The 26,911-nt window shown below is 36.8% G+C and overlaps 1 protein-coding gene across 2 annotated transcripts in view; it reads left to right on the top strand.

The window, feature by feature from the left end:
- Positions 1-26,911, top strand: part of LOC131440264 (sterile alpha motif domain-containing protein 5) — a 657,981-nt gene that overhangs the window by 614,875 nt on the left and 16,195 nt on the right. For both annotated transcript variants that reach the window (XM_058611383.1, XM_058611384.1), the window contains exons 11-16: positions 4,053-4,219; positions 4,625-4,706; positions 20,573-21,046; positions 21,855-22,011; positions 22,096-22,238; positions 22,326-22,570. In XM_058611383.1, coding sequence (XP_058467366.1) covers positions 4,053-4,219; positions 4,625-4,706; positions 20,573-21,046; positions 21,855-22,011; positions 22,096-22,238; positions 22,326-22,570 — 1,268 coding nt within the window. The remainder of the gene's footprint in view (positions 1-4,052; positions 4,220-4,624; positions 4,707-20,572; positions 21,047-21,854; positions 22,012-22,095; positions 22,239-22,325; positions 22,571-26,911) is intronic.

The raw sequence follows: 26,911 nt of genomic DNA, 5'->3' as shown, positions 1-26,911 counted from the left end.
AAGTTTTGATATTTTCGGTTACAAGTTTGACTACATCACATAAAATCCAATAAAGCTACCGCTTGTTTTGCAGCTTTCATGAGCCGATTTTATTTCTCTCTCATGTTTCGTTACGTTACCAGGAAACTAAAATGGCGCCGACATAAAAACCGACTTACCTCCACAAAAATAACTTTCACTTAATTTTCATCGCGACAACCTGTATGTTTTTATGCACGAATCGCATCTAAACTAAAACGCCCTAAAACACACTGGTCCTAGCCCATAATTGGTTTGCTCTGATCTTGTGTCGCGCAAGCTCGGAATTCCATGTTATGTCGTTTCCCCATGAGAAATTGACAACTACCTCTGGATAAATTTTGAGTGCTTAAGATTAATTTCTAATTTATATTAGATGAACTCGATTGATAATGAGAAATAGTTTATCACTTCAACCGAAATCGCAGAATGGTAGAGAAACTTAACGCTAAAAAACTGCTTGCATAAAAAACTTGAACACAAGCTTGGCGAAGAGAAGCTTAATTATCGAAATCGCAAGTATGTACAAAAATATAATTGCATATATTTGGGATAATGGTGTAATTTCGTCGGTCATAAAACAAATGCAAATCAAGACAAATGATGTTCGGTGTTGATTCGGATTGATTGAACTTTTTGATTGTAGATCATTAGAAATTTTGGTTGCCTTGTTCCACATCAACGGCTCGAACAACCCCATGAGGCTGATCCTTGTAGTTTTTCTGCAAAATAACTATAATTTCTTTGTCCTTTAGAATTTTTACTAAATACACTGAGGTCTTTTTTATGCGGTTTTTTTACGCGACTTTTTTATGCGAGTTTTCAGAGTTATGCGGTTTTTTTATGCGAATTTTCAGAGTTATGCGTTTTTTTATGCAAAGTTTCAGAGTTATGCGGTTTTTTTTTATGAGAATTTTCGGAGTTATGCGGTTTTTATGCGGTACGTAAATTCGCATAAAGAAGACCTTAGTGTATAGTAAAAATGTGAGATTAAAATTGACTACAGTGTATTTGTTGATTTATTTTATTTGAATACAATAAATGTAAAATAAATGTAAAAAGACTTATCAGTTCATAAATAAAAACTTCAAGACGTATATTAAAACCTAAATATTTGTAAATTCATTAGTTCTGATTCATGTTTCTTTAGCTAATTCTTCGTTATGAAAAGTCCTGAACTTAAGTTGTAGATGGAAACGCATGGTATTTAGGTATAAGGGCATGTGATATATGATTTTAGAACTAAATACCATGCGTCTCCTGGGGACGCATGGTTTTCCGAATGATTTATTTTTTTTAAAGTCTGATATTATGCTTGTCCACATTTTTTTAAATCTGAAAAAAATACAGCTTAATGAACTCATGAATGATTTATTTTTGATGTAAAATCTAGACTGGTACCAAAATTGCGATTAGTGCGATTAAAAAAAATTCGAAAATTTTGAACATTTTTTGTCACATGAAATACATTTTGAAAAATTCTGAAAAAAATCTGAAAGGTTTCCAATGATTCCTAAAATTTTTTGAAATTGTTCCAATTTTTTTGCTAAAGAAAGTTTTTGAAAAAATTAAATTAAATGAAAATCAGAAGAACCACCCTAACTCCACCAATATGGCAGTTAAAGGGTTAAAATTTTGGGAAAATAATCTCCAATATAAACCCTTTCAAACAGCGTATATCAATTTTCTTCTCTTTGGGGGCAGTTTTTATATGCAAACCCGGCTACACCGTTTTAAGGGGCTGGGGTCCACTAGGAGATTGATAGTACCTATTAGCTCTCTCCGGACTGTACCAGCCTAGATGCCGTGTGGAATCCGGCGGAAAAAAATGAACCAAGAATAGATCCACTGGGTTCCTGCTTCCATGTCGTAAAAGGCGACAATTGCAGGAGTTTCTTTTTCCTTTCAGTTATCAGATATTTTCAATGTTTTACTTCTGATTACTCTATTTTACTAAATCATCTCTTTATTCAACCTATCAATTTCCGTCTAGCTTCGTAGAAAAGTTTTATTAGGAATGATTTCTTCTTCCATGTTATTGATTCTCTTTCAGGATTATAAAATGAATGATAAAAATCAACCATTGCGCAAATCCGTTTATATTACAAAGTTAATAACAGAGATGACATGTATCGGTATATTGAATACATAGTAAAAACATTTGATATTAATATTTCAAACAGTAAATTAATATTTTTCTCGGTAGCCGGCTGCCCAGATCCACTAATATAACCAATTAATAATTTTAATAAATAATTAAAATAATAAAGCGGAAATAATAAAGAATCAAGACGCGTGTGAAATCTGTTGACCTTTGTTTGGTGATTTAAAATGATTTTATAATAACTGTTTAGAATATTTCAATGTAATGAATCAACTTTTTTGTCTAAATCCTATTCGCTCGTTTATTTTGTATCACGTAGTTTCATTTATAAAAACGTGCTTAATCCACCTAGCAGTGAGATGATACCTTTTTTTATCAATCCGAATGTGTTTTTTTGCATGACTAAAACAAACGCGAAAGGTAGATGCATAAACGAGTGACTGCATACTCGACAGCCGGCTGTCCGGAGTTTTGTCAATTTCGGAGATTGACTGTTTCGTGCATTATATTGCCAGCACAAAGTAACACATAAAACGATAATACTTTAAAACATTCTTGGTAGCCGGCTACCCAAAGCAATAAACACATGATAACATTATTAAAACATTTACTAACAAAGTATCCTCTCCTATGATGCATGTGGGAATGCAGAGGATTCCTCGGTTCTTAGTAGCAACATGCATCGAACTAACAATCCTTTCCCTCCCAAGTAGATCTGCATTCGGACGTGGCCGGCGTCGGTATTGATCAGCATGCATGGTTCAATACAGTTTGCACAGTGTGAAACAATGTGTTATTCCCAAACATGTTACTTCAAAAAATCATTTTGCAATCTCAATTGGTCCAGATCAATAACGGAGTAGCAACACACGGGCGGTCTCTAATGCTAATGCTAATGCTAATGCAAACCCGGCTACACCGTTTTAGTTGGAATTTATTTCTTAGATTTACAAACACAGAATTTACGAGGATAAATTGATCCAGAACGATTTCAACCGAAAACCAAGTATATTTTCGTTTGGAAAATGCAGTATTTTGATATTTAATTTAACAGTTCATACACTAAAGGTAAGAACGGTAAAAACGAGTTGCAACGAAAATATGTGTAGCAAAGTGCAAACTCAAAAGAATGCTCAGATTTTTTTTGTTATTCAATTTCCCCTCAAACACTCCATAAGCTTTCGTCCGCAAATAGACTGTGGTCTATTCCTATGTGAACGGTCCGATAAATTCAATTCCAGATAGTTATATGAAATGTTTTTCCACATGCGAAGATTTTCATTCGGAGAGCTAGATTCTGGTTTGACTTCAATTTGGTAAAAAAAACGTGGACGGATCCGATTTACCAAACCGGTCAGAGGATCAGAGAAGAACAAAAAAATCCCCTTAGCACTTTCACTAATGGTTCGATAGAGGGTCCAGAATCTCTAATCTGGATTGTTTTTGCCGGTCCGGATGATGCTTGTGCCCTGTCCTACGTCGAACAGTGACTGTCCGAAAACTTTGACCTGCTGGTTTTTTCGGGTCTGCCCGCACCAAGTGGAACAGCAGCAGCAGCCAGGAAAAGGGAATGTCAGGCATGTAAGTGACATGTGAGTGGTTCCATAGCACTGATAAGAAGGCATTCCTTTGGCCAGTCGGGATTGCTTTCCTTTGGTCCTTTCTGTTGGTGCCTCTATCTGGATAATGGTACTTTAGGAAAAATTGTGTTTGAAATAAATCACAAACAGATGAGATTTTTATGCGATGCAAAACCTTCAGTATAGGGGGTAGGGGATAGGCCTTAAAACCTACTGCCCTGCTTATCGGTCTGGGATCGCAGAGCATCGGGAGATAATGTTTTCGCGAGCGGGTTCTGAATTTTAATTTTCCCACTCGCTGATTTTCTGGTGGTGTGATTAAAATGCGGCTATTTTGTTTTTCTTTCCAGGGTGGACGCGTTTGCTACACCTCGAATGGTAGCGAAGGCCGAGGAGTGATATCGTTGCGATCAGCCGGTGACATATCGATACCCCAGCGGGGCCCAATCCGACGTGGGCTGATAGTGCCCCAGAAGCCACCGAACCCGCCGACCATCATTCCGCTGAAGCATGCAAGGTGAGTTGAATATTAAAATCCTGAGCGCCGACTATCCCAGCACTGGATTTTGCTAGGAACGCGGCGGTTGTCAGACCCGAGAGCGTAATCTGGCTGTAATTACAATTTAACAATAAATTTAATCAGTATTACATGATTTTCCATTAAGTACGGAAAACCCGCACCTGTCTGGTCGGTCGGTAAGTAGCTGCTAGACGTTGGGTAATGATTAAATTTAAATTTGATTTCCTCTCGTGGGCGGAAATGCCGGCAGCTGCATTTGATGATGTCTGGCCGCCCGGCAGCCGCGTCGTCAGTCGCGTCGCATATAGTCATAATCAAAAACTTGGCGCGTGCCAAAAAATAAAGTAGAGAATTCCTGTTGGCATCGTTTTCATGTTACTTCTGTTTTCCTCATACCCACAGATCCCATGACCGGGAAAGTGGAGACTACGCCGGATCGATATCGGATCTGCACAGTGTTACCTCACGGCTCAGCCAGGTTTCGGTAAGTAGCTAGTTTTCATATGGAAAGGACCCTTGTTTGCCTGTGCCACCGTGCGGCGGAAGTTTGCTGGTTTTATTGGGAATTACCGCGAAAGCACAACGGGTAGTGGGTAGAGTTTTCCTTGAAACACCTCGCAGACAGGAACGATAACGAACTGTTTTCTGCCGCTTATTGACTGTAGGAGCAATATTGGCTGGCACTTGTTGCTGATCCCAAGTGCACGGAGTCTGATTAAATTTAATTCAATTAGGCAGCAACGGTTTGAGATAAGAGGCGGCATCAGAAAGCGAAGAGGTAGGAGAGGACGATTCGCTTTCACTTTGAGCAAAAGATTCTTAACTTTTACAACCGTCGAGTGTTTATTAATTTTACTGATCGCATGGAAAGCTACTTTGAGGGAGGATGAAACAATTTGTCACTGATTGTTTTTGAACGACTAACATAATTGTTGATTAGGTGTAGTACAATCAATGTCATGTCAAAATGCAATTGAATCGTTTTTACGGTTGATTAGCTATTCAAAAGTGATGTCCAGGCAGTTGCTAGATGTATGACATTTTCATCACAAAATATCACAAATGTCACAACTACAATGACCATGACCGAAATGACTTGAAATTATCATTCATCCAACTCTTTCCCATGCTGATCATAATCATTCCCTCTTGTTATTCTGCTTATAACGTCATTAGAGAGGGAATAACATTATCAAAGATATCGCCTCCATTCCGTCTTGATGCTCATCTTTATTTATTATTATTATTGTTTATAAAGGAATGTAATTTCGTCGTCGTCGTTTCATTATTCTTTACTCTGACAACTGACAGATTTTTACTATTGACAAGTATTTTGCTAGAGGGAAACAAAATGGTAAAATGCTATGCGGTTTCAATTTTAATGTTGACGTAGGACTACGAATTTCATCTTTATACTGACGCATCGAACTTTAAACACCGGGAATGATACGAAATGAATTCCGATTTGATTTCTCAAGCCAGTGTAACAACTGTTTTGAAGAATATTGAGTTATTTGGACGGGTACCGGTTATGTGCTAAGTGCACATAACTAGTTTCACTTTTTGCGTTTCGCCTTCAGCTAATCAGTGCGTTTATGTTGAACTGCTAACGTAAAACGTGAAAAAAAATGATATTGATGTTTTTTCCATATCTTTTTGGAACACATTTAATTTAATTGATTGCAATTTTTTGAAGTCATTACTCAGAAATAGTTATAAACGAAGACGTGTTCAACCGCTTCCGACGGTTCTGATTATCTGATCAAGAAACCATGCACCATTTTATTCGTGATACTTGAGACTCTGTTCGTAACTAAAATAAATAAATAATTTAAATGAATAGTTTTGACGTAGTACTACGTCTTTGTTTTCCATATGGGTGTGCGAGTTCGAGATACGAAAAACACAGTGGTCAGGTTCTGAACATCTACGGCTTAACCAACTTTAAACAGATGCTCAATATCATTATACTTGCTACTAGTAAATATTTCCATGCGACTAGATAAAATCATATATCTTAAACAGGGTGGCAAGTGACCGGGAAAACCGGAAAAACCGAGAAAAAAATGAATAACAGTTGTTAGCATCATCATTTTTTTTCAACATACAGGTTCTATGTTCAACATTCCATTGTAAATTGAGACAATACGCAATGTTTCGTCCAAGGATTTTTCAGGGGTTTAACAGTAGTTTTAAATCAATCAAGTAGCATAAGAGCTTTCTTAGTTATTATCAATAACAGCACAATGAAAGCTCATTTAGAAAACTAAGGATAATTTGGATGCTTCTTTCGGATTTTTATTAAGTTTCAGAATTAGTATTCAACGCAATTTATGGCAAAGTTTCAAGGTAACATCGGGAAAATTTTTAATAAAATTATTAAGTCTTCATGTTTTTAAGTTTGCTTATGATTGCCCTTATTTCAGCATAATTTGTCTCAGTAATGTCATCTTGAGACAATACTTGTATTATACTCTGTTTTCTGTGAGATGCCAATAGGAGTCACAAAATTGGAAAAGTGGTCGACATTGATCTTAAAGATTGTCCCAGAAAGTATGAACGCAACCAAAAACCGCTACCATTTCGCAATGATTCAGAATCTGTCAATTTTTATGGCTGCGTCCTGTTGTTTACACTCTTCTCTAACCACTTGTGCAGTTGTTCATTCGTTTTCATTAGTTTGTTTCGAAATGCGTGGACTTTCAGCAGAACAACGTCGAAAAATTGTGTACAAATGGTGCACAGAACGCGGACTGTCACTGAGAAAGATAGAAAAAATTGAAGGAGTAAGTGAAAAAGCCGTGCGAAATGCAGTCAGGAAGTTCGGTGAGGATAACACCTTTGAGGCTAAACCGAAGACGGATCGTAAAAAGGTCCTACTAACCCTCAGTTGGATAAACGTATACTGAAGGCGTTCGATCAAAAGAAGGAGGTTTCAAATCGGGATGTGGCCAAAAAAGGGGGCACTTCGAAGTCAAATGTTCTTCGTGCTAAAGAACGTTTAAATCTTCGAACCTATAAGAAGCAGAAACAACCAAAACGTAGTCCGAAACAAGAAGCATCGATCAGGCCGAGGGTTCGAAAGCTGTACAATACGATTCTTGCTGGAAATTCGAACTGCACAATCACGGACGACGAAACCTACGTGAAACTTGATTACAAATCCTTGCCGGAACCGCAATGTTATACGGTGCGAAAAGCGCAAGTGTTAAACCAGTCCGAAACATCGATTGAAGTCGAAAAATTTTGTTGAGAAAGCAATGGTCTGGCAAGCAATTTGTAGCTGCGGTAAGATTTCGAAACCCTTCATCAGCACTGCTTCAATGAACAGCGAAATATACATCAAGGAATGTTTACAAAAACGACTTCTACCCATGATTCGTAACCACAAGGATCCTGTTGTCTTCTGGCCAGATCTTGCTTCTTGCCACTACACGAAATCAACGGTAGAATGGTATACTACCAAAAATGTCACTTTCGTCCCAAAAGACATGAATCCACCAAATTGCCCACAACTTCGACCAATTGAGGAATTTTGGCCATTAACGAAGGCACATCTTAGGAAACATGTCTCGGCAGCCGTAACCATTCAACAGTTCGAAAAAAATTGGAAGAAGTGTCAAAATTTGTCGCCAAGAAGTCTGTACGAAATTTAGTGAGGAACGTTCGCAAGAAGGTGCGCCAGCTAGTCTACAATGGCTAAGTAGCAAATGTTGAGAATAATATTCTGTAGTTATAGTCTAATATTATCAGTATATCGAATAAAATGTGAATATCTAACACTTGTGAATTATTCACAGTGAAATCAAAGTGCGTCCATACTTTCTGGGACAGTCTTTATCCACCGTTTTCATGGAGTATTTGAGTTCCTCCTTTGGCAGCTGAAACTGACTTCTAAATACCAGCATAAGTAAGATTCAGAATATGGATTGATTTGATCAGTACATCTCTAATTTTAATTAGAATTTAGTTTAAGCTTTTGGAACTGATAACCTCCTTACTTCAATAGTATAATGATTTACATTATTTATAGCTGTATCGATATTTCCCAAAATAATTTCAGGGTTTACTCATAGCATGTGTTCGAAACCTAGTCCGTCTGTGGACGTGCGGTGGTTGTTCTTCAGGCGATATTACTTGCGCTTTTCTATTGTTGCAAGTAATATCGCCTGAACGTATACTATCCCGAGCCTTTTTGCCTAGTCTATTTTGAGCTTATGCTCGCGAGTTGTTTGTTTTCAGTAATGTCTTTTTAAGGCAAATCAATAACTGGTTATGCATTCCAGTTTTGCTTTCGTTGTTTGATAATAACTTAAAAATTTGTTATCAACCCGAGAATTTCTATATCTCATTTAAATTTATGTTAGCAAAAAAATGTTTTCTGTTTGTTGGTCTCGATTTTGATTTTTCAACACTTAAAACGGCCAAAACAACAGCAAGTAATCGATAAATGCAAAGATCACAACATCAAAATAAGATTTCTGTTTGGCACACTCACACTCTGCTCGGGGAATTATTGCAATTTAATGAAATTTTCGAAATCGAAATAAAAATTTGATACAAAAAGTCTTAGAATTGCATGAAACGTCGAGATTTAGTGTCATCTCGAAGATTATTTTTTTAAATCGACTTTCTGGGATCACGACTTTATCAAAATATTACAGTCCCAGAAAGTCGATTAAAAAAAAAAATTATTCAAGATAACACTAAATGTCGACGTTTCATGCAATTTTAAGAATTTTGGCAACAAAAAGAAATCGATTTCGGAAATTTCATGTACTCCCCCCTATGGTGCTTTTTAAAGATCGACTTTAACTTTAACCGCTTGGCAACACCCCTTACCCATGTCCGACTTAGCTCAAATTTTACATGAGGACTTTTTACGAAGTGCTTAAACTTTTGAACGCTTTACGAAATTAGAGGGTATCCCAAAAGATTGGCACCCTTATATACATTAGAGCGGTAAAAAACAAAGTGTTTTGTCGGTTACGCCACTTATACCATTATATCTCCGGAACCAAAAGTCACAGCCATTTGGATTTCGAACCTGATCAATTATCTGACAGTAGCTTTCAAACGAGCTTAAGTTTGTTAAAACCGGTTCAGCCAAAATTGAGCGGTAGAAATATCTTCGAAAAGTGCACACACACACATATACACACACAGACTTTTTCCGATCTCGTCGAACTGAGTCGAATGGTAAAAAAAAGTCTAAAGCTTTCTTTTAATGGCCCCGTGGTTGTCATGAGCTTTAATTCGTTATTTTGATTTTTTTAAACAACCCGTTGTTTAAGATAATCCTGCCTCTATGTTCAGATAATCGTCACTTCGCGTAATTTAGAATGTATATTTTTCATGTTTTCCACGTTCGGGCGTCATACCCCGCATATATTTCAATAGACAATTTTTAAGGATTTTGGAAAATAAGATATTTCATGTATTTTACAATGCATTCAGTGAGTATTTGTACGTAATTTTGAGAAATAATGATTACGGAAGATAGTCATGCATGAAACTCTTCCGTATTATTCTCTATAGTTAAGATATAGCTACATTTCCTTAGGGGGTGCGTTTTACCCCATCTACCCCTATACATAAGTGCACGGTTTGAATCACTCCGTTGTGCTCCGCACTTCATTGTGTTAAATCTAGCTATATAGAGATGAAAAATATTAAATATATAAGTAATCAGCTACGGTATGTGCATCGTTTGTGAAAGCGTGTTGTGTTTTCTTCTTCCTTGCCAGCTCGTACCGGTGCGTACTGGTTTTGTATCGTCATTTTATATGGCGGTTTGAAAGCTTTGACACTAATTATTTTTGAGACAATATGAGCTTCGATTTAAATGAAAATCGGATCAACCATCGCTGAGAAATTGAAGTGAGTTCTACTTTTGGAGTTTTTCTTCACCATAAGGCCTTTCATATGAATTTATGTTTGTGAAAAACGGTTCAGTCATCTCCGAGAAAAGTGAGTGCATATTTTTGTTACAAACATACATACACAGACATTTGCACAGTTCGTCGAGCTGAGTCGAATGGTATATGACATTTGTCCTTCCGGTCCTCAGTTGAAAAGTTGGTTTTCACAGTGATTGCATAGCTTTTCTATATGAGAAAGGCAAAACGGGGATCTTGTCAAAAAATTACGCCAATAATTACGTAATCTGTCTAGACCACCTAGATTGAACTCTTTTTTCGTCGAACCAGATAACCTAAAACAGAAATGCATGATCAAAGTTCCAATGTAATGCAACATTAATTTAAAAATTAAAATGAGAAAATGTGGTCCTTATATAATACAGACCTTAGAGCATTCGTGAGTCTAACACAACTTCTGCAAAAATGTAGCCTGCCTGCATGTGATGGTGTTTAAACCTGGGTGGTTTTCGCATTTTCTTATGAAAATTTAAGAGGAATTCTTCAAAACTCAGTGCACCGTGCTTTTTGAGACAGAGGGAGTCACTTCGTTACTCATTCTTCTGCAGCCTTTGGTTATTTGAGTCACTCAATAATAATGTCACTACATTTTCTCGGAGATGTTGGAACCGATTTTTACATTACATTAGATTCTAATGAACAATGATACCATACAAAGTAGCTGAATTTCATCTGAAACCGACTTCTGGTTCCGGGATAACAGGGTGATAAGTGTTCCCTAAGTCCTCTGTTATATGTAAATAATGCGACTCACTTTTCTCAAAGATGGCTAAACCGGTCGTATACTTTATACTTTTACTGAAAGACTTTGAGATGCCATACGAATTTCACTATTTTTATTCAGATCCATCTTCCGGTTTCGAAAACACAGGGAGCTTAGAGTAAAAATCACAATTTCAAAGTATTTTCACGAGTAACCAAATGATGAGTAAAGAATTCTTCAAATTGGCTAATAAATTTCTTTGGTCTTCAGATCATGATAGTCTATGACCAAATAAACTCATACCAGATTTCATCAAATCTATTTCAAATTAAAGGACTGATAGTCCCATAAAAAATAACTAAATTGGATTGAAATCCGACTTCTGGTTCTAAATATTACAAACCGATATGTTTTTAAATTCCCAAACCGTCACAAAGAATGACGATACCAGAAACCGTTAAAAATCTTCTCAATTGGGCTTAAAACTGTTAAAATTTGTAGGTCATGTTAACTTATGGTCACACGAACGGTTTTTGGTTATATTTTGGACCCTTAACGTATTTCAAAGCGTCATTTCAAACCAGTCAGTTTACCTTTCATCCATTATCTTGAACCAATTCGAATGTTTACATGAACCTCACTTGAAATCCATTCTCTCATTCAATTGTAAGAGATATTTTGTTACTTCAAGAGATAAACTGACGGTGGTTAAACTAAGCTTCGATAGAGAGCGAAACGAATAAAGGACGGGATGACGCCCATTCGGTGCAACAGCGAAGGTGGTATGTTAGAATGCGAAGTTTACTGCAGTAGAGTGATCGTCAAATGTGTGCATACATTTGATTTCAATAGAATTGAATTAAGTTTTACAGCATTGATCAGCAGCAATACATTTGAACCTGATCATTGACTTCTTTGCAGCTATGGAACGAACATATGTTCGTCCATTGGTTCCATGGAATCACGGTATCATTGTCTAACATTTCACTGGTTACATTCGGCCGATTAACTGGACATGACTCTCGATGAAGCTCATTTTATACAAAAAATCCTTTTACTATACGAACTGCAACAACTGGTGGAAGTAACGATTATCGTGGACATTGTTTGTTGTATCTACAGATAAGCAAATGACTTCTGAATCAATACATCATCTGAAAGCACTGCACGAGTAGTGCACGTACAGATATGCACGTGTTATGGTTTGTTGACTTTGAAATATAAGCTAACCGCCCTTACTTTTCGAATATGCCTCGTATGGAAAGGAAGTCGAAAAAAGATTTTCAACAATCGAATGCCATACGGACCAGAAAATGAACACGATTTGTAACAGATTTGATTACAGTTTAATTAGATGAAGAGACAGCTGCCATCTTATTGTCAGCTTCTATGACTGATTTAACGGATCATCGCTTCGGTTCTGTGAAACAATATTACAGCAAAATTGAAGTGGAACTGTGATGAACTCGTGTTCTTAGTAGGCAAATAATTGACATAAAAAGAAGCATCGATTTTTATAGTGCCCATTGAGGTAATGTCTGAGATGGCATATCTTACTCTGTCCAATTGTTTTAAAAACGGAATTGGAATGATCCCTTGAAAGATGCCAAAACAGGGAGACTTATTTTATCAACCACCTGAAGCAGCTCATCAACGGGAATTGCTAGAGAATTTTTACTCCGATCCTGAAAAGCACTCAGCTATCTATTCCAGCTGATTTCCAGCATCGTGGGCCGGCAGAGGGTGGCGCAAACACCACCATGAACATGACCTGGTTCGATCAACAGCAGAGGCTGATGCTGCTTTTGATGACGATATAAACGAAGGTATTTGCATTTCAATTATCATAGCCATCCAGTTATCCTGACGGATCCTGTCTATCTGATCCATCTGAAAGGTACTCGGAATTGTTTTACGATGGAAAGAAGGAGTTTACCGGAACGATTAATGAGAGCAAAATTACGGAAGTGGGTTAACTGTTGATGGCAATGGAATCTTTCCACCGATCAAATAGAATGGTTTATCTCGTTTAATGTATGGGGATGCCATTATCAACCTGTAGCAGTTCAGTAAAATGCCAAGCAGAAGCATTGTGCCAATCAATTAATGTGTTGATAAGACAATTTCTATGCTAAGTAATTTAGTTTAGAGATGAACAACGAGTTCTATAGATTTTTTTCTAATGTTTAACTTTTATTACTCAGAACAAGGTAAATTTATATCATCGAATACTGTACAAACACGGTGTTTTCAATTATTGTAGACTAATTCAAACAATATGTTACACATCAGCTCTTCCTCTTTTATTTTGTCAGTGCAAACAAACCATTCGGTAGATTGCGTTTGTATTCTAGGAAGTATGGCTCCATTCCAAGTCATTTGTGAGTTTGAGCCTTGACCTAGAAGAAATAATTGCATAAATATAATCGTAATGCAAGTCGTACAATCGTTCATGTATTTCAAATTTTTTAAAATTTCAATATTTAAGTGAAAGAAACTATCAAAATGCTGTACGAGATTCATTTTCGGCATTCAGAAGGACCAAATTGTGGAATTCCTTATGATTTTAAAAAATTTTCGAACATTTTTCAATGTCTGGCAGCCAAATGCTTGCTTTAATTGCGCTCGTTTGGTACGAATTTCGCACTGCGCAAACTAAACAAAGCTAATCAAATTACTCTAGATTTGTACTAAACTGATGATTTTTGCCTTCTTTGGATAATTCGCAACTCGATAGTTTCGAACGATTATAACGACGCACCGAAACACAAGACTTGTGGCATAAAAATAGTACTTCTGCAAGAAAATGGATGAAAACATTAGATAAAGTTCGAGGGTATTTCAAAACGAAATTTGATGATCATATGGTTAACACCTCCGCTTCTGGAAATATAATCGTATAAGTGACATAACCGACAAATAGCGTTTTTTAGATTATACCATTGACCAAGCTCATATGTATTATTGCTAATACTTTTGGTTTCTGGAATGTCGCCGTATATGCGAATAAAAAGCGTTGAACCAGGCTGTCGTAAACTAATCTGAATGATTTTTTGTCAAACATCTACTCAAATTCGTGTTAAAAATTATCTCAATGAAAACATATGTATTAATGAGACTGCTTAAATAGCAAAAGATAGGTCAACATCCCTTTTCGTCGTTTTTGTCATTTTATTCTCCTGTTCCAAAGGAAACGATCTACTTTACCGATGTGATTAACCCACCTGCTTACAAACTGCTTCGACATCCTCATGTATTTCCCAGCAGCTACGATGCTTTGGTTTGTTTTTTTTTTTCAACAAGGAGCCGTATTATGCACCTCGTAACCAAAGGTTTCTTGTTTGAACTCGTGTACGAAAAACTGACAGAAGAGTAATAATGGCAGAGGCATAGGGAACGATGAGTTAATACGCACCCCCTAAGAAAAGGTTCGCACACGGAACGACCGAAATTAGCTCTGCGCCTAATTCATATTATGGTTTTTGAATTAGTTGATTTTAACAACAAAATTTCGGAAATGACTATTAAATTAGTTGAAATTCATTTCATTGTTTTCAGAGAATGTGTTTAGTTAGCGAATATCCTGGACACGACCTAGCAAAATTTCAATCCAACGCGAAAGAAAACAGTGATTTAGAAGAAAAATCTTATGAAAAAAAGTTTACGTTTCGTTTATGTTTGTTTTTCCGTAAATATAACACGGGAAGTTGTTACTGTATTTATACCTGCCAATTTAGAAAAAACAATCGCGACTGCAAAATTCTTTTCGGTGGTAGTCTGCCATCTAGTGGCGAGTAGTCATTATAGTGTTAACGTCATATAGCTGGAGATTGCAGAAGCCAAATTCTACCATTCATGTTGGTTGAAAACAACGTTTTATTTTTCTAATTCAACTAAAAAAATAGTTGAATGGAAATGGAGTGTGTCTTAGCTAAGAAATGACAGCACGTTTAATTGGTGAATTCAATAAAAAAAAGAGGGGTGCGTAATGTCAGAGACATAACCGGATGACTGAATCAGAATCCCGGAGTTCTGGACCAAAATTATGAAACTTAATTTTGATGCCAGATTCAGAAACTGAATACTGAAACTGATTCTTAAAACTGAATTCTGAATCTAGATTGTTGAACTGATCACTGAACTTGAGATCTGAAACTGAATTCGAGACCAGGATTCTGGGTCGAAACTGAATTCTGAAATTCAGTCCGGTCCAGGATTAAGTTTTCAAATTCGGATCTAGAATTCAGCTTCGAAACTGAGTTGTCTGAGTCCAGATCCGGAATTTAGTTCTAAAATCTTCAGAATCTAGTTCCTGAATTCAGTTACACTTTTAGAATTGTGAAAGTGAATTTTGGATCCTAATTCTAGACTACTATTCTCTAGCTGAATTTTAAACCTGGTTTCTCTAGCTGAATTCTAAATGTATTCTGGAAATAAAGCTAAGTTTTAATTCTGAATTTTGGCACTGATTTTCGGTCTGCAGGTTCAGAACTTGAGGCTCAAAAGTTTCCAAATTATGAATTTGAATTATAAGTCTGAATGCTGGATAGGAGTTTTGGAACTGTATTCTGGTCTAAACCTCAGTTTCAATTCCAGAATTAAGTTTTCGAAATTTAGATCCAAGTCCAATAATTTCTGTTCCAAATTTTTGTTCCAGACTCTTTAGTCTGTCAAGATCCTGTTCTCAGTTCCACAGTTCTGGATTTCGTTGCAGACGCTGGATTCCGGAAGAGGAATTGTATTTTAGATCTGGATTTTGAAAATGAAAATAAAATGATCTTTGATTTTTATACCGAATTTCAGAACTGAACTCTAGAATTGTATTCTGGACTCAGGCTAGAATAATTGAAGCATTAAATTTTTATCTTCTTCACTTATCAAATGTTTTACAAAACTTCAATTTTGAGTTATTCATGGTTACCTCATACTACTGAAAATTCTATCACAAATTGTTGATCATATCTTCAAAGACGTGGAAAAAAAATTATGTAGATACGTCGAATAAAACAGGAAATATTCACGATCAAAAACTTATCACTCTTCCAGAAGGTACATTTTGAAAAGGTGCCTCATAGTGAAGTAAGACGTATTCACGTCAAAATAACCATTTCAACTAATATTTTATTAAGGGAATGAGAATTAAAAAATCTAAAATCAGAAAATCAACTAATTTTTTCGCCAAAAAGTTGATTTCGGTCTTTACGTATGGAAAGAGTTCTGCGCCGTAGGAACGTTTTACCCCATCTTCCCCTAACTGCATGACACGAATTTCGAACTTTTTAATATCGAATTGTAGACTTGGATTCTGGAATTGAACTCTGTATCTGAGTTTTGCAATTGAATTCTAAAGTTGAGTTCTGCACGGAAAACCCTCCAATCGAAAAATTACGATCTCCCAATTTTTGATTTTTGCCGTTGTTTCAACTAATAATTAGTTGATTCAACCAATTTGCTATTTGATTTGCACATATTGAAATAGTTGAAAAATATGTTGTTTTTAATGCTGTCTAATGTCAAAAACAGAAAAAAAACAAAACAAAACAAAAATCGCAATGGAAACTCTACCATTACTTTAGTTGAAATTCAAACGCGTTTCTTAAACATTTTCATGCAAACGATATTCGCTTATTATACGTTTGTAAAACTCGTGAAGAGTAACTTTTGAATGATAGTAAATTAATGTTTATCATAACACTAGTTGTCAGAATATTAATGTGATGATAAATTATCTACATCTTTACTGCTCTGGTGTTACAAGAAGAAACGATTGATATAAAGTAGTGCTATGCACAGAAATGATAACCGTTAGAGATATTGCATTTAACTAAACGTGTTTAACTAAAACTAGAACCCAGTGAATTGTATGCGTTTTAATTTTGGTCTTAAAATCCACTTGATTCTCCATCGTGAAATGCATGTTAATGAATGAGCATCATGTTATCTTCAAGTCAAGTACAAAAATTGTATGAACAAAGTGATTAAATTGAAAATGTTCAATATTCATTCATATAATCTGTTGAAACTGTAAGTTGCAATGGCTCAAAAAATAAAAATCAGTGCATTTGGTTAGACTTTTTGCTCCAAAGTAATATAGTGGTCACAATTAGATAGTTTCGTTGACACCAGCACTACTAAAAGACAGTATATTATTTATATGAAATATTACATATTTTTTTTATATATCTTAACATACCGAATTTTTCATTTAAAAAATCAGAACGTATTTTATTGCCATTCAAAGTCAATAATTTTGCTTAAGTTGAAATAACTAATCCTAATATCTTAAACAACTAAAACCGATTTGTTTTTTAACTCACATAACTGTTAAATCAGAAACAAGGTCGGTTGTTGTAACTAAAATCTTTATTGAAATTGAAAGGTGTGTGTCTTGACTTACTGACAGCATCTTTTTTTCAACCAAAAATTTTGTTATTTCAACCATCGTTTCTGTTGATCGAAAAACAAAAACGACATTTTAGAAAAAACAAAAATCGATTAGTTGTACCAAATTTTAACCAATCAAATTCAGAAAAACAACTAATATTTTGGTTGTTTCACGATCGCGTGGGGTTCCGTGTGCACCAAAACCGACCGAAACAAAGGTGCTAATGTCAAAAACGTCCAGGTCGGCCAACTAGACAAGCTACAACGAATGGAATGTATCGTTCACTACTTCAAAACCGTCACCTGTCTTTTTGATGCTGATTGGTATTAAACATTTTTAAAAACTTTAATTTTGAGTTACTTCAGTTTTTGCAATGACTGAGTGGAAACATATAATGGAGAAGCTAAATGAATGAAAAACTTAACAGGGAAAATGATTTTTTGGAAAAAGATACCGCTTAGAGACAGGACTCGAACCTGCGTTCTTATGTATTCCATGCAAACGCGCTACCATTTCGCCACCCTAAGCCTTGTGATAGACACAGCTCTAACACACGACTAGGCATGATAGAACGTACACGGAACCACTCGAGATCCCATTTCAACCAGAATATTAGTTGATTTTCTGAATTCGATTGGTTAGAATTTGGTACAACTAATCGATTGTTGTTTTAACTAAACTGTCATTTTTGTTTTTCGATTAGCAGAAACGATGGTTGAAACAACTAATTTAACTGTTTGAAAAAAAAAATGCTGTCAATTAGTGAGAACACATACCTTTCAATTTCAACAAATATTTTAGTTAAAATAACTGGTGTTGTTATTGAAACAAAATTCTGTTAGTTGAAAAATAAATCGGTGTCATTTGTTTTAGACATCGCAAATAGTTGAATCAACTCGAACAATGTTATTGATTTGCGAAAATAATCAAAATATACTTACTGATACACGTCATGATCTATTTGAAATAAGTTGCACTGATAATTTTAGTCAATTTATATGAGCTTGGGTGCATCAACCGCTGGGATTTGGAATTTTGCGACAACATTCAATCGCAGCGCGTTCTGTGTGTTTGAAACCCTTCGCTCCTGTTACTTTTCTAAATTAAATTCATGTCAAAAAGCGTTTTATTGCTAATGCATTAACATCATCATCGGTATCAAACAGCTGGAAGTAAAACAGTCTGCTGGAAGTAAGTCAATAATCGAATTTGAAGCATAAAATTTTTGCGCATACCTGAAAGATTACGAGATGATCATTCATTAACATTTTCTAATTTGTCACCAAATCTTTTTCATCTTAAACAAGGTTAACTTTATCACAACACCGCTGTTAGATAAACACTTGTTATCGTAAATTTCTCAAATCGAATGAACACAATTTCACCAAACGCTTTAACCATCGATGTTGTTTTCATTGACATTTTGAAGCGATGCGAACAGATTTCAACTAAAAAAGTTGTTGATTTTGCATTGCGATTTTAGTTTTGCTTTCAATTTTCTCCGGCATTTGACAGCATTCAAAACAACATATTTTTCAACTACTTGAATATATGCAAATCAAAAACCATATTGGTTGAATTAAAAAGAAATTAGTTAAATCAACTATCGCAAAAATCAAAAACTGCGATATCGCAATTTTATGATCGAAGGGTTCTCCGTGTACATCATACATGGTCTACATCCTAGCCGTCTCACGACCGGTACCATACATCCAAACATCTTCTCTGTTGATCCAACACTAGTCATCTCGCTCTGTACCTATTTTCCGCTCAAGCACTGAGTAGGAGAGTGTATTTATAATCGCTTGTCACCTTCTCTACTGATGTTAGTCGCTGGCTGGATATCGGCAGCGACAGGTCCTATGAAGGTTGTATAGATAGTCTGCCCTTTCCTACCAGAAGCAGAATGTTACGGAAATTCAAACCGTAATTGTGTTTAACGTTTTATTGATTTTATTTGGTTTGACGTTAAGTTGCAATAACTAAGTTCAGTTTTTGCAATGACTGAGTGGAAACATATATTGGAGAAGCCATAGGTATAGAGCAGAAGACTAGTGTCTGATGAACAGAGAAGATGTTTCGATGTATGATACCGATCGAAAGACAGCCAGAGTGTAGACCATGTTCGATGTATGTTCTATCATGCCTAACCGTGTTTTAGAGCTGTGTCTATCACAAGGCTTACGGTGGCACAATGGTAGCGCGTTTGCACGGAATACATAAGAACGCAGGTCCGAGTCCTGTCTCTGAGCGGTATCTTTCTCCAAAAAATCATCTTTTCTATAAGTTTTCCATTCAGTTTCCACTCAGGCAAAAACTGAACTTAGTTATGGCGACTTTACGTCAAATCAACTGAAATTGATAAATCGTTTGTTACTTGTCGTATCATGCTACTTAAAATTTCACAGAAAACAGTCATCTAAGCTAGTACAATCTTTTTCAAAAAAGTTGTGCACAGCATACAAGCAAAAATCCGTTATAAATCACCGTACGGCTTTGCACGCATGAATTACCATTGTATGAAAGCTCGAATGCAAGAGTCTGTTCTCTGTGATTTTATCTTAACTAGCTGACCATATTTCCGACTGCATGGAGCAAAAATTATGCTGTAACGTTGAGTTCAAAAAGAGATATTCACGATTAAGTTCTACCCATTCGTGTACAGAATGAAATTTGAACAGGCGCTCCATAGTGAAGTAAGACGTCACGTCAAAACAATTTATTCGACGTGTTTGCCTATTTTCACGTCAGAACTCATTTCGGAAGACTTCTCGAAGAGTGTCATGGATTAAATTGGCATTGAACTAGATTTAAATTAAGCTGTTATTTTCCATAAACATGCGAATTAAACAAAGTTGTTCTGCTGAATATTGCTAAAAATGTAAGTAGCTTAAATTTTTAACGGTTGGAAAGGTCAACTATAGATTGTTCTCAAGTTTCGAAGACTGAATATTCCCAGACTCTCTGTTTCAATTGTGACAAAACAAGTGAAAGCTACAACCATTTGTACAAGCACAACTAATGGTTCATATATCCTGAATCCTTTACCTTCACAAAACCGACCAAGTAAAGCGAAGCAAAATCCGTGTAATGAAAATATATTCCTCTAGTCATTTATCATCGTCCCGTGGTTTTTTTTCGTACTATTTATACGTCGTGGCGGTACCAACCGGGAACTCTCAGAACTGGAAGTTAGCAACATTGCGCGACGCTGTAAACGGGTTGCATTTCCTGCATGCAAGCATGCAAGAGTTACCAGAAGCTCCAAAAATCCTTACCCATTTTTTTTGTTCTGTTTTGTCTCCTGCCGTGTTTCTTTGCAGATTGGCACAAATAATTGCACTGCCCGTTATCGCACACTCAGCGGTGGCCTAGGGGACGAATCTCCGTCCCCGTCGCCGACGCCCTCCTCGGAGTACGATGACATCCTGCTGCAGAAACAGCTGCAACTTACGGTGGATCACCAGCAGAACGGTGGTAGCTCCGTTGGCAGTGGCCAAAGCGGAAGTGGCGGAGGTGGTGTCGGCGGTGGCGGCGGCAGTGGCAGCGGTGGCCTGACTGGATCCGGGAGTAATGGCTCTGGGGGAATTTGCGGTATCGGTATCAGCGGCGGCGGAGGGGGAGGAGGAACAGGATTGGGAATCGGTGTTGGCGGCGGTAGTACAAAGAATGGAGTCAATAATCTTAAAAACCTGAAGGCAGCCAAGAATCGGAACAATCTATCATCGTCGCTAGCGGCGGCGGCATCGCACAATAAAAATTTAACGATAAGTCAACAAATAGCTTTAGTACACCATGTAAGTAGCTTGACGCATTGCTTTACGGGAATGTCTTCTCTCAGTGCTTTTATTGCCACGCTTGATAGCTGGATAGATTTATTGCGTTTCTCTTCATATTTTTTTTTGTTCATTCTGTTCGTCCTGAGGAAACCGTTTCGTCGGTTGTCTGATTATTTCTTCTGAAAGATTCCCATGATTTCACGCAGACGTGGCAAAGGGTGATCGGAGCGATTGGTCCTTTCGAGTTCCTTCATGCTATTGCGACCTGCTACGTTCCGTCGTTTGTGAATGGGGCGAACAGTTTCTTTCGTTCCGACAGCTTGGGTAATGAATTTTCCCGCGAGACTTTCCATCCACTTAAGTTGGCAGCTGTTGGAGTGATTCGAGGGGACCCTCCATCTCTGCACTCAGCACTCCCGACTCCAATCAAGTACTATTTTTTTCCCTTGTCCTCACCATCTATGCAAATTTTTCAACTCGCTTCCGCCTTTCTCCGGGAGAAAATCCGACAGAATGATGAAATAACAAGCGTTTTCAGCGCGCGCGAGTTACAGAGAATGGAAGTTCTTTTCCGCTTCTCCCTCGTTTGTTTCTTCTGTATCGCGCCGGAAACGTCAGAAAGGCAATGGATTGTGTTCCGCTTTTATTTAGCTTTTGCGAAGATGAGTTGTCCCCTTGCTCCGGAATACGCAGAACTGGGTCACCTAATTACTTTCAACGGGGATCAGGAAATGTGCAAATAGAACAGGCAATAAAACACTTTCTTCTTTATTTTTCGTTTTTTTTTTGCTAATTTCTTTCCGCTGCTTCCCACCAAATCGAGCAGTCCAATGATACAAGGACATCGCCAAAGGACCATCTGCTGAATTCCGGCAGCCGGAATAATAGGGATTATAGCAACTGTCTTGATAGCATCAGCGACCAGACGACGTTTCAGCATTCGGCCAGCTCGGTGGAAAGTTTGCCCAGTGCATCCGGATCGAGTGAGTTGGAATGAATTGTTTTTTCTTACGGTCAAAACAAAAGCAAAATTGAATTTATTTTTTTATCGTTTTCATTTCGTTCAGGCACACAGGCATTGGTTCGACCGGGAAGTCCGCACAGCTCCTTATCGGCAGAAGATCGAACCACGCTGGTCCCCATTTGCCGAGCAATTGCACTAATCGATAGCAGTTCTAATCCTTACGACACGGAAGCATTAAGATTTAAGGTATTTGATATTGATAGCCTTTCACTGTGACTGTCTTCATTAATTGTTGTTGTTTTGTTTTTTTTTTTTTGTTTTTTGATCCCGCAGAAAGGTGATATCATAGATGTCCTCTCGATGAACGCCTCCGGTGTGTGGCGAGGATTCGCGAATGGTCGCTTGGGCCACTTCAAGTTCATCAGCGTGGAAGTGTTGCCAGATCATCCGGTGAAACCGTACAGCACCGGAAAGCTTTTCGGTCGAGGTCGACTGCCAACGAGTTGTCCTACCAGCGTAGAAGAACTGCTACTGCGAATAGGACTGAAGGAGTATACCTCGGTTTTCGTACTTAATGGGTAAGTGTCACCAATGTCTCCATAGAGTAACGAACGTAGCTCACTACACACCTGAAGAGGATTGTAGATTTCGGTACGTTTCTACTGAAATTCTAGCAACTGAGTGTTCGTTAATTATTACGGAGAAAGATTTTTTTCACGACAAAATTATGAGTGTTTCAATCGGCAAATAGTCATGATCACCGAGCGTAAAAGCAAATGTCACTGCATCCGACATTATACAACTGTTTCTTCAGTCAATGATGAATATGAGGTTTCGTTCCTCAAGCCTAAACGCAGAAAAACAACAACTAGTTCTTCTGAGAGCATATCTGCAGTGTTAGTTTTGCTCAAAACGAGAGCAATTGTATGCTGCTGGTCGTTTGCATTGGAGAAAAAGCAAATGAAAAGTGGACAACGAGGAGGAACATTATACAAAATCAGCCGTTCTAATGGCTCTAAATGTTACTTAAAGAATTACTAATTTTACTTTCCTTGCAAATTTGATAGGTTGCGTACTTTTTACTGAGCAAAATTTGCACCAAACGAATTCAAATAAAGCCAGCATGCGGCATATCAATAGCGTAGAAAATACCACATTCTGAAAGCCTGAAATGAATTCCGCGATTACAGCATTCAGCTGCCGGTCGTTTGCGTGCGAGTAACAGAAACAATACATTTAATCGGCCCGAAAAACGAAAAATAAAACATGGATCAATAAGTCCCAATCAATCAAGTATTTCCAATTTTTCAATACCATGTTTATGAAACAATTTATCTTTCTCTTCAAAATAAGCTTCAGTTTCAGCGATGACCTCCTCATTTGAGCCAAATCTTTTTCCCTGAAGCATTTTTTTAAGATCGGCAAAGAGCCAGTAGTCACTGGGGGCTAAATCTGGCGAGTATGGGGGGTGGGGAAGCAGATCAAAGCCCAATTCGTTCAATTTCGCCATTGTTTTCATGGACTTGTGGCAGGGTGACTCGTTCCTTTTTTTGTTCCATCGAAAGCAATCGTGGCACCCACATGGAAAAAACCTTTTTCATGCTCAATTTTTCATGAAGGATAGTAAATACACTTCCATATGATATCTGTGTCATCTCAGCAATCTCACGGAGCTTCACTTTACGATCTTTCATTATAATTTTTGTCACTTCACTCACATTTTCCGGTGTAACGGCTTCCACAGGTCTACCCGAGCGTTCCGCGTCATTTGTGTCGGTACGACCACGTTTAAACTCGGCAAACCACCGACAAATCGTTGCTTTTGACGGACAAGAGTCCGGATAACATTTTTCAATCCATTGTTTCGCTTGCACGGTGTTTTTACTCATTAAAAAACAATGTTTTATTAAAACATGAAACTCGGTTTTTTCATTTTTTAAACAAACTACAAAACGACTTTACTCCAACCTCGATAACTCAGCTGTTTCTGGTCGGATCGACTTAAAAATTTGACCCGTTTCAAGCAAAGGTTAGTACTCTAGAAAGACGTGGTTACTGGTTTACTACGAGCGCCATCGCTGCTTTAGTCTCGGGACTTATTGATCCATGTGTTATTAAGTCCTCATTTACTGAATGACGGATAATTCCATATGTAATGACTTAATGTTGGATGAGACTGAATTTTGACTAGGAAGTGCGACTGCATGTATAGTATTTATATGCATCCCTTATCAACCAAGCATATGTGTGCTTCTGTGGCTCAGTCGACTAACGGACGTCCTTTGTGATCCAATGATGCTCGATTCAATTTGATCAGTATTTATGTTTTATTCAATGCTTTTCATGTACATGTTCTAGAACGTAAATTTTCGTGAAATGCTACGCTCCATTTATGTGCATCTTAAAAGATATAGAATCACAAAGTTTTATCGAAGTGTGTAACGCGGATTAAAGATAAAAAGGTGGGTGGGTAGTGTCAGAGACATAACAGGATAAACATGAATACGAATAACAATGGCTAGCAGAAACTCAAACTGTGTCCGTATAAAGCACGATATCAATAGGTCAAAAGTGAGCTATACAAAACATATAATAATTATAAGTTCAATATCTAATATGATAACACAACACGAAAGTAGAAGAAATATTAGAAATAGTTTCTCACAAAAACGCATGCGCTTTCCAATATAATAAAAATTTAAACTAGAGTCGTTTTACAAGCATTGGAAATATGCTATGAATAATAATCGTAACCTCTACCAATAATATAATCTCGTTAATGTTTCAGTTATAGCATTTTTATTGTCAACGCAATTGGTCGTTTCTTGTAATTGTTTTAATAGCCTAATACGATTAAGGTGATAACTCGAAGGATGCTAGCATACATCAGCTCTTAATACATTAAAATTCGAAGTAAGCGAGGTAGTTTCCAATTTTCGTGTAATATGTTGTTGCTTCAGGGAAATATTATCACTTTATAGGGCACTAGGTTTCGTCAGTTCTTATTTTCTAAATATACATTTTTATTTTTATCCCTGTTCCGGCTCCATACATAGACAGATTCAAAGATTTTATCGTTGATTCGAAACGACACCTATACTAGTATAAAGATGTATTTCACATCAATGAATGTGTTAGTGACGGCGCAAGCCTTTTTGAACTTCCATTTTCAAGAATCCGATGCGTATGGTAAGGAATGTAGTTAATTAAAAAAAAAATTATGATAATCTATGGATGGCCATTTCCTATGGGATCTGCATTTGATTCGGAATTTATTGTACTTCCAAATAAGATAAAACAATCGATTCCAGGTAGAATAAATTAGTGCATTTGGAACTCACAATGAATTCCGACTCAATTTCCTTACAACTTAACTGAGTAGCGCTCCCGCGATGCTCTGATGATTTCTATTGCACGCTGGAAACGCGAATCGCTATTAAGAAGTGAAGTTCCTATACACCCTTTTGCTGCTCGCCTCATTCAGACAGGATTAGTAGGCGTGAGGTCTTCGTCATTGCTCTCCCGTATGTCTTGCTTTGTTGCACAAGAAACGATGGGGAAAAGCTAAATGTTCATCTTTTATACCGATACAATTGTGCAGCAGTAAATATTTTGATATTCTTGCTCAGAACGTGTTCTGATTGGTTGGAGCTAGTGAAAGCACTTTATAGTTGTTGCAATACACGTTTAAGTTGAAAAATTTCCGAATTTATTGGTAGTTGGATTTTATAAATCCTTCTACAAATCACTGAGCTACGAGCTTTCAAGGTTATGACTGAAAATCTAACGCGGCATAAGTTGTTTTTCTTTGAAACATGTTGGTTGATACTCAACATTTCAGAAAACTTTAATTATGATGTTTTTGTATAGTCATACAACCGAAAATGATATCATGAATTGATGATAATATTTCCGATGGCATGTAGCAAAAATTGTGTTGATTCGTTAGATACAACAAGAGATTTGCACTATCAAAAACTTATCACTCTCTCAAAGGGTAAATTTAGAAAAGGTGCACCATAGTAAAGTAAGTCGTATTCATGACAGAATCTTTTCTTAGTCAAAAAAGATAAACAGACGATTTGTTTTTAAATTTGCCATATGTTTCGGTCGTTTTCTAGGGAATTAGTCGTGTCGTCTCTTGAATTTTCAAAAACTGTTTTCGATATTGAACGAGAAAGTACGTAAAACTTAATTATTCCCGAACCACATAGTGAACTCTCTATAATGTTTTTCGATGGTCACAACACTTTTATGCACGCACTGCTAACTGGTATACCATTTTGACAAATCGGACTACATCAAACTTCTTACCGTTTGCAACAAAGGAAACCGCCAGAGACGACAAGACTAATTTTCTCCTGAATAAGGTCATCAAAAACGTATGAAAAACTTGTAAAAAGAAACCTCATGTTATATGAAAAAAGCATCATCCATTTTTTTAAAATATTTAACGAGAACAAAAAAGTTTTCGCGGTATTAATTAGCATAACCTATTAAATTTATAAACAGTTTTGAGCAAAATATAGTTCTTCGTTTTTTCTGCATTGTCTGCATTCTGGGTTAGGTTTGGCATCAAGCGAAAACGACATTAGATCGAAAAGTATTAGGTTTTGCACGATGACGACACAAATGAACTGTCGATGAATAAAATTCATTTTTGAACGTTTGCCGTGTGTTTGTTTTGTTTTGTGACTGCAAATTAAAAATTGAGAAATGTCGAAAAAGTGCCTGTTAAAAACGTGTTCCACAGTGAAAAGAACTAAAAAGATTGCCCTGTATGTGTTTCCAGCATCAAGGAGCGATATATGTATAAATCTGTTTAGTGAGAGGCGACTTACAATTTTTACATGCAAACGATGAACCTCTGATGAACTTTTAAACTGTAAACAAATACACGTCGACTGTCAAAAAAAAGT

This window comes from Malaya genurostris, chromosome 1 (genome assembly GCF_030247185.1).
Source record: "Malaya genurostris strain Urasoe2022 chromosome 1, Malgen_1.1, whole genome shotgun sequence".
Lineage (NCBI taxonomy): Eukaryota > Metazoa > Arthropoda > Insecta > Diptera > Culicidae > Malaya > Malaya genurostris.
Note: the sequence above shows the minus strand (reverse complement) of the source record. Positions and strands in the feature narration are given on the sequence as shown.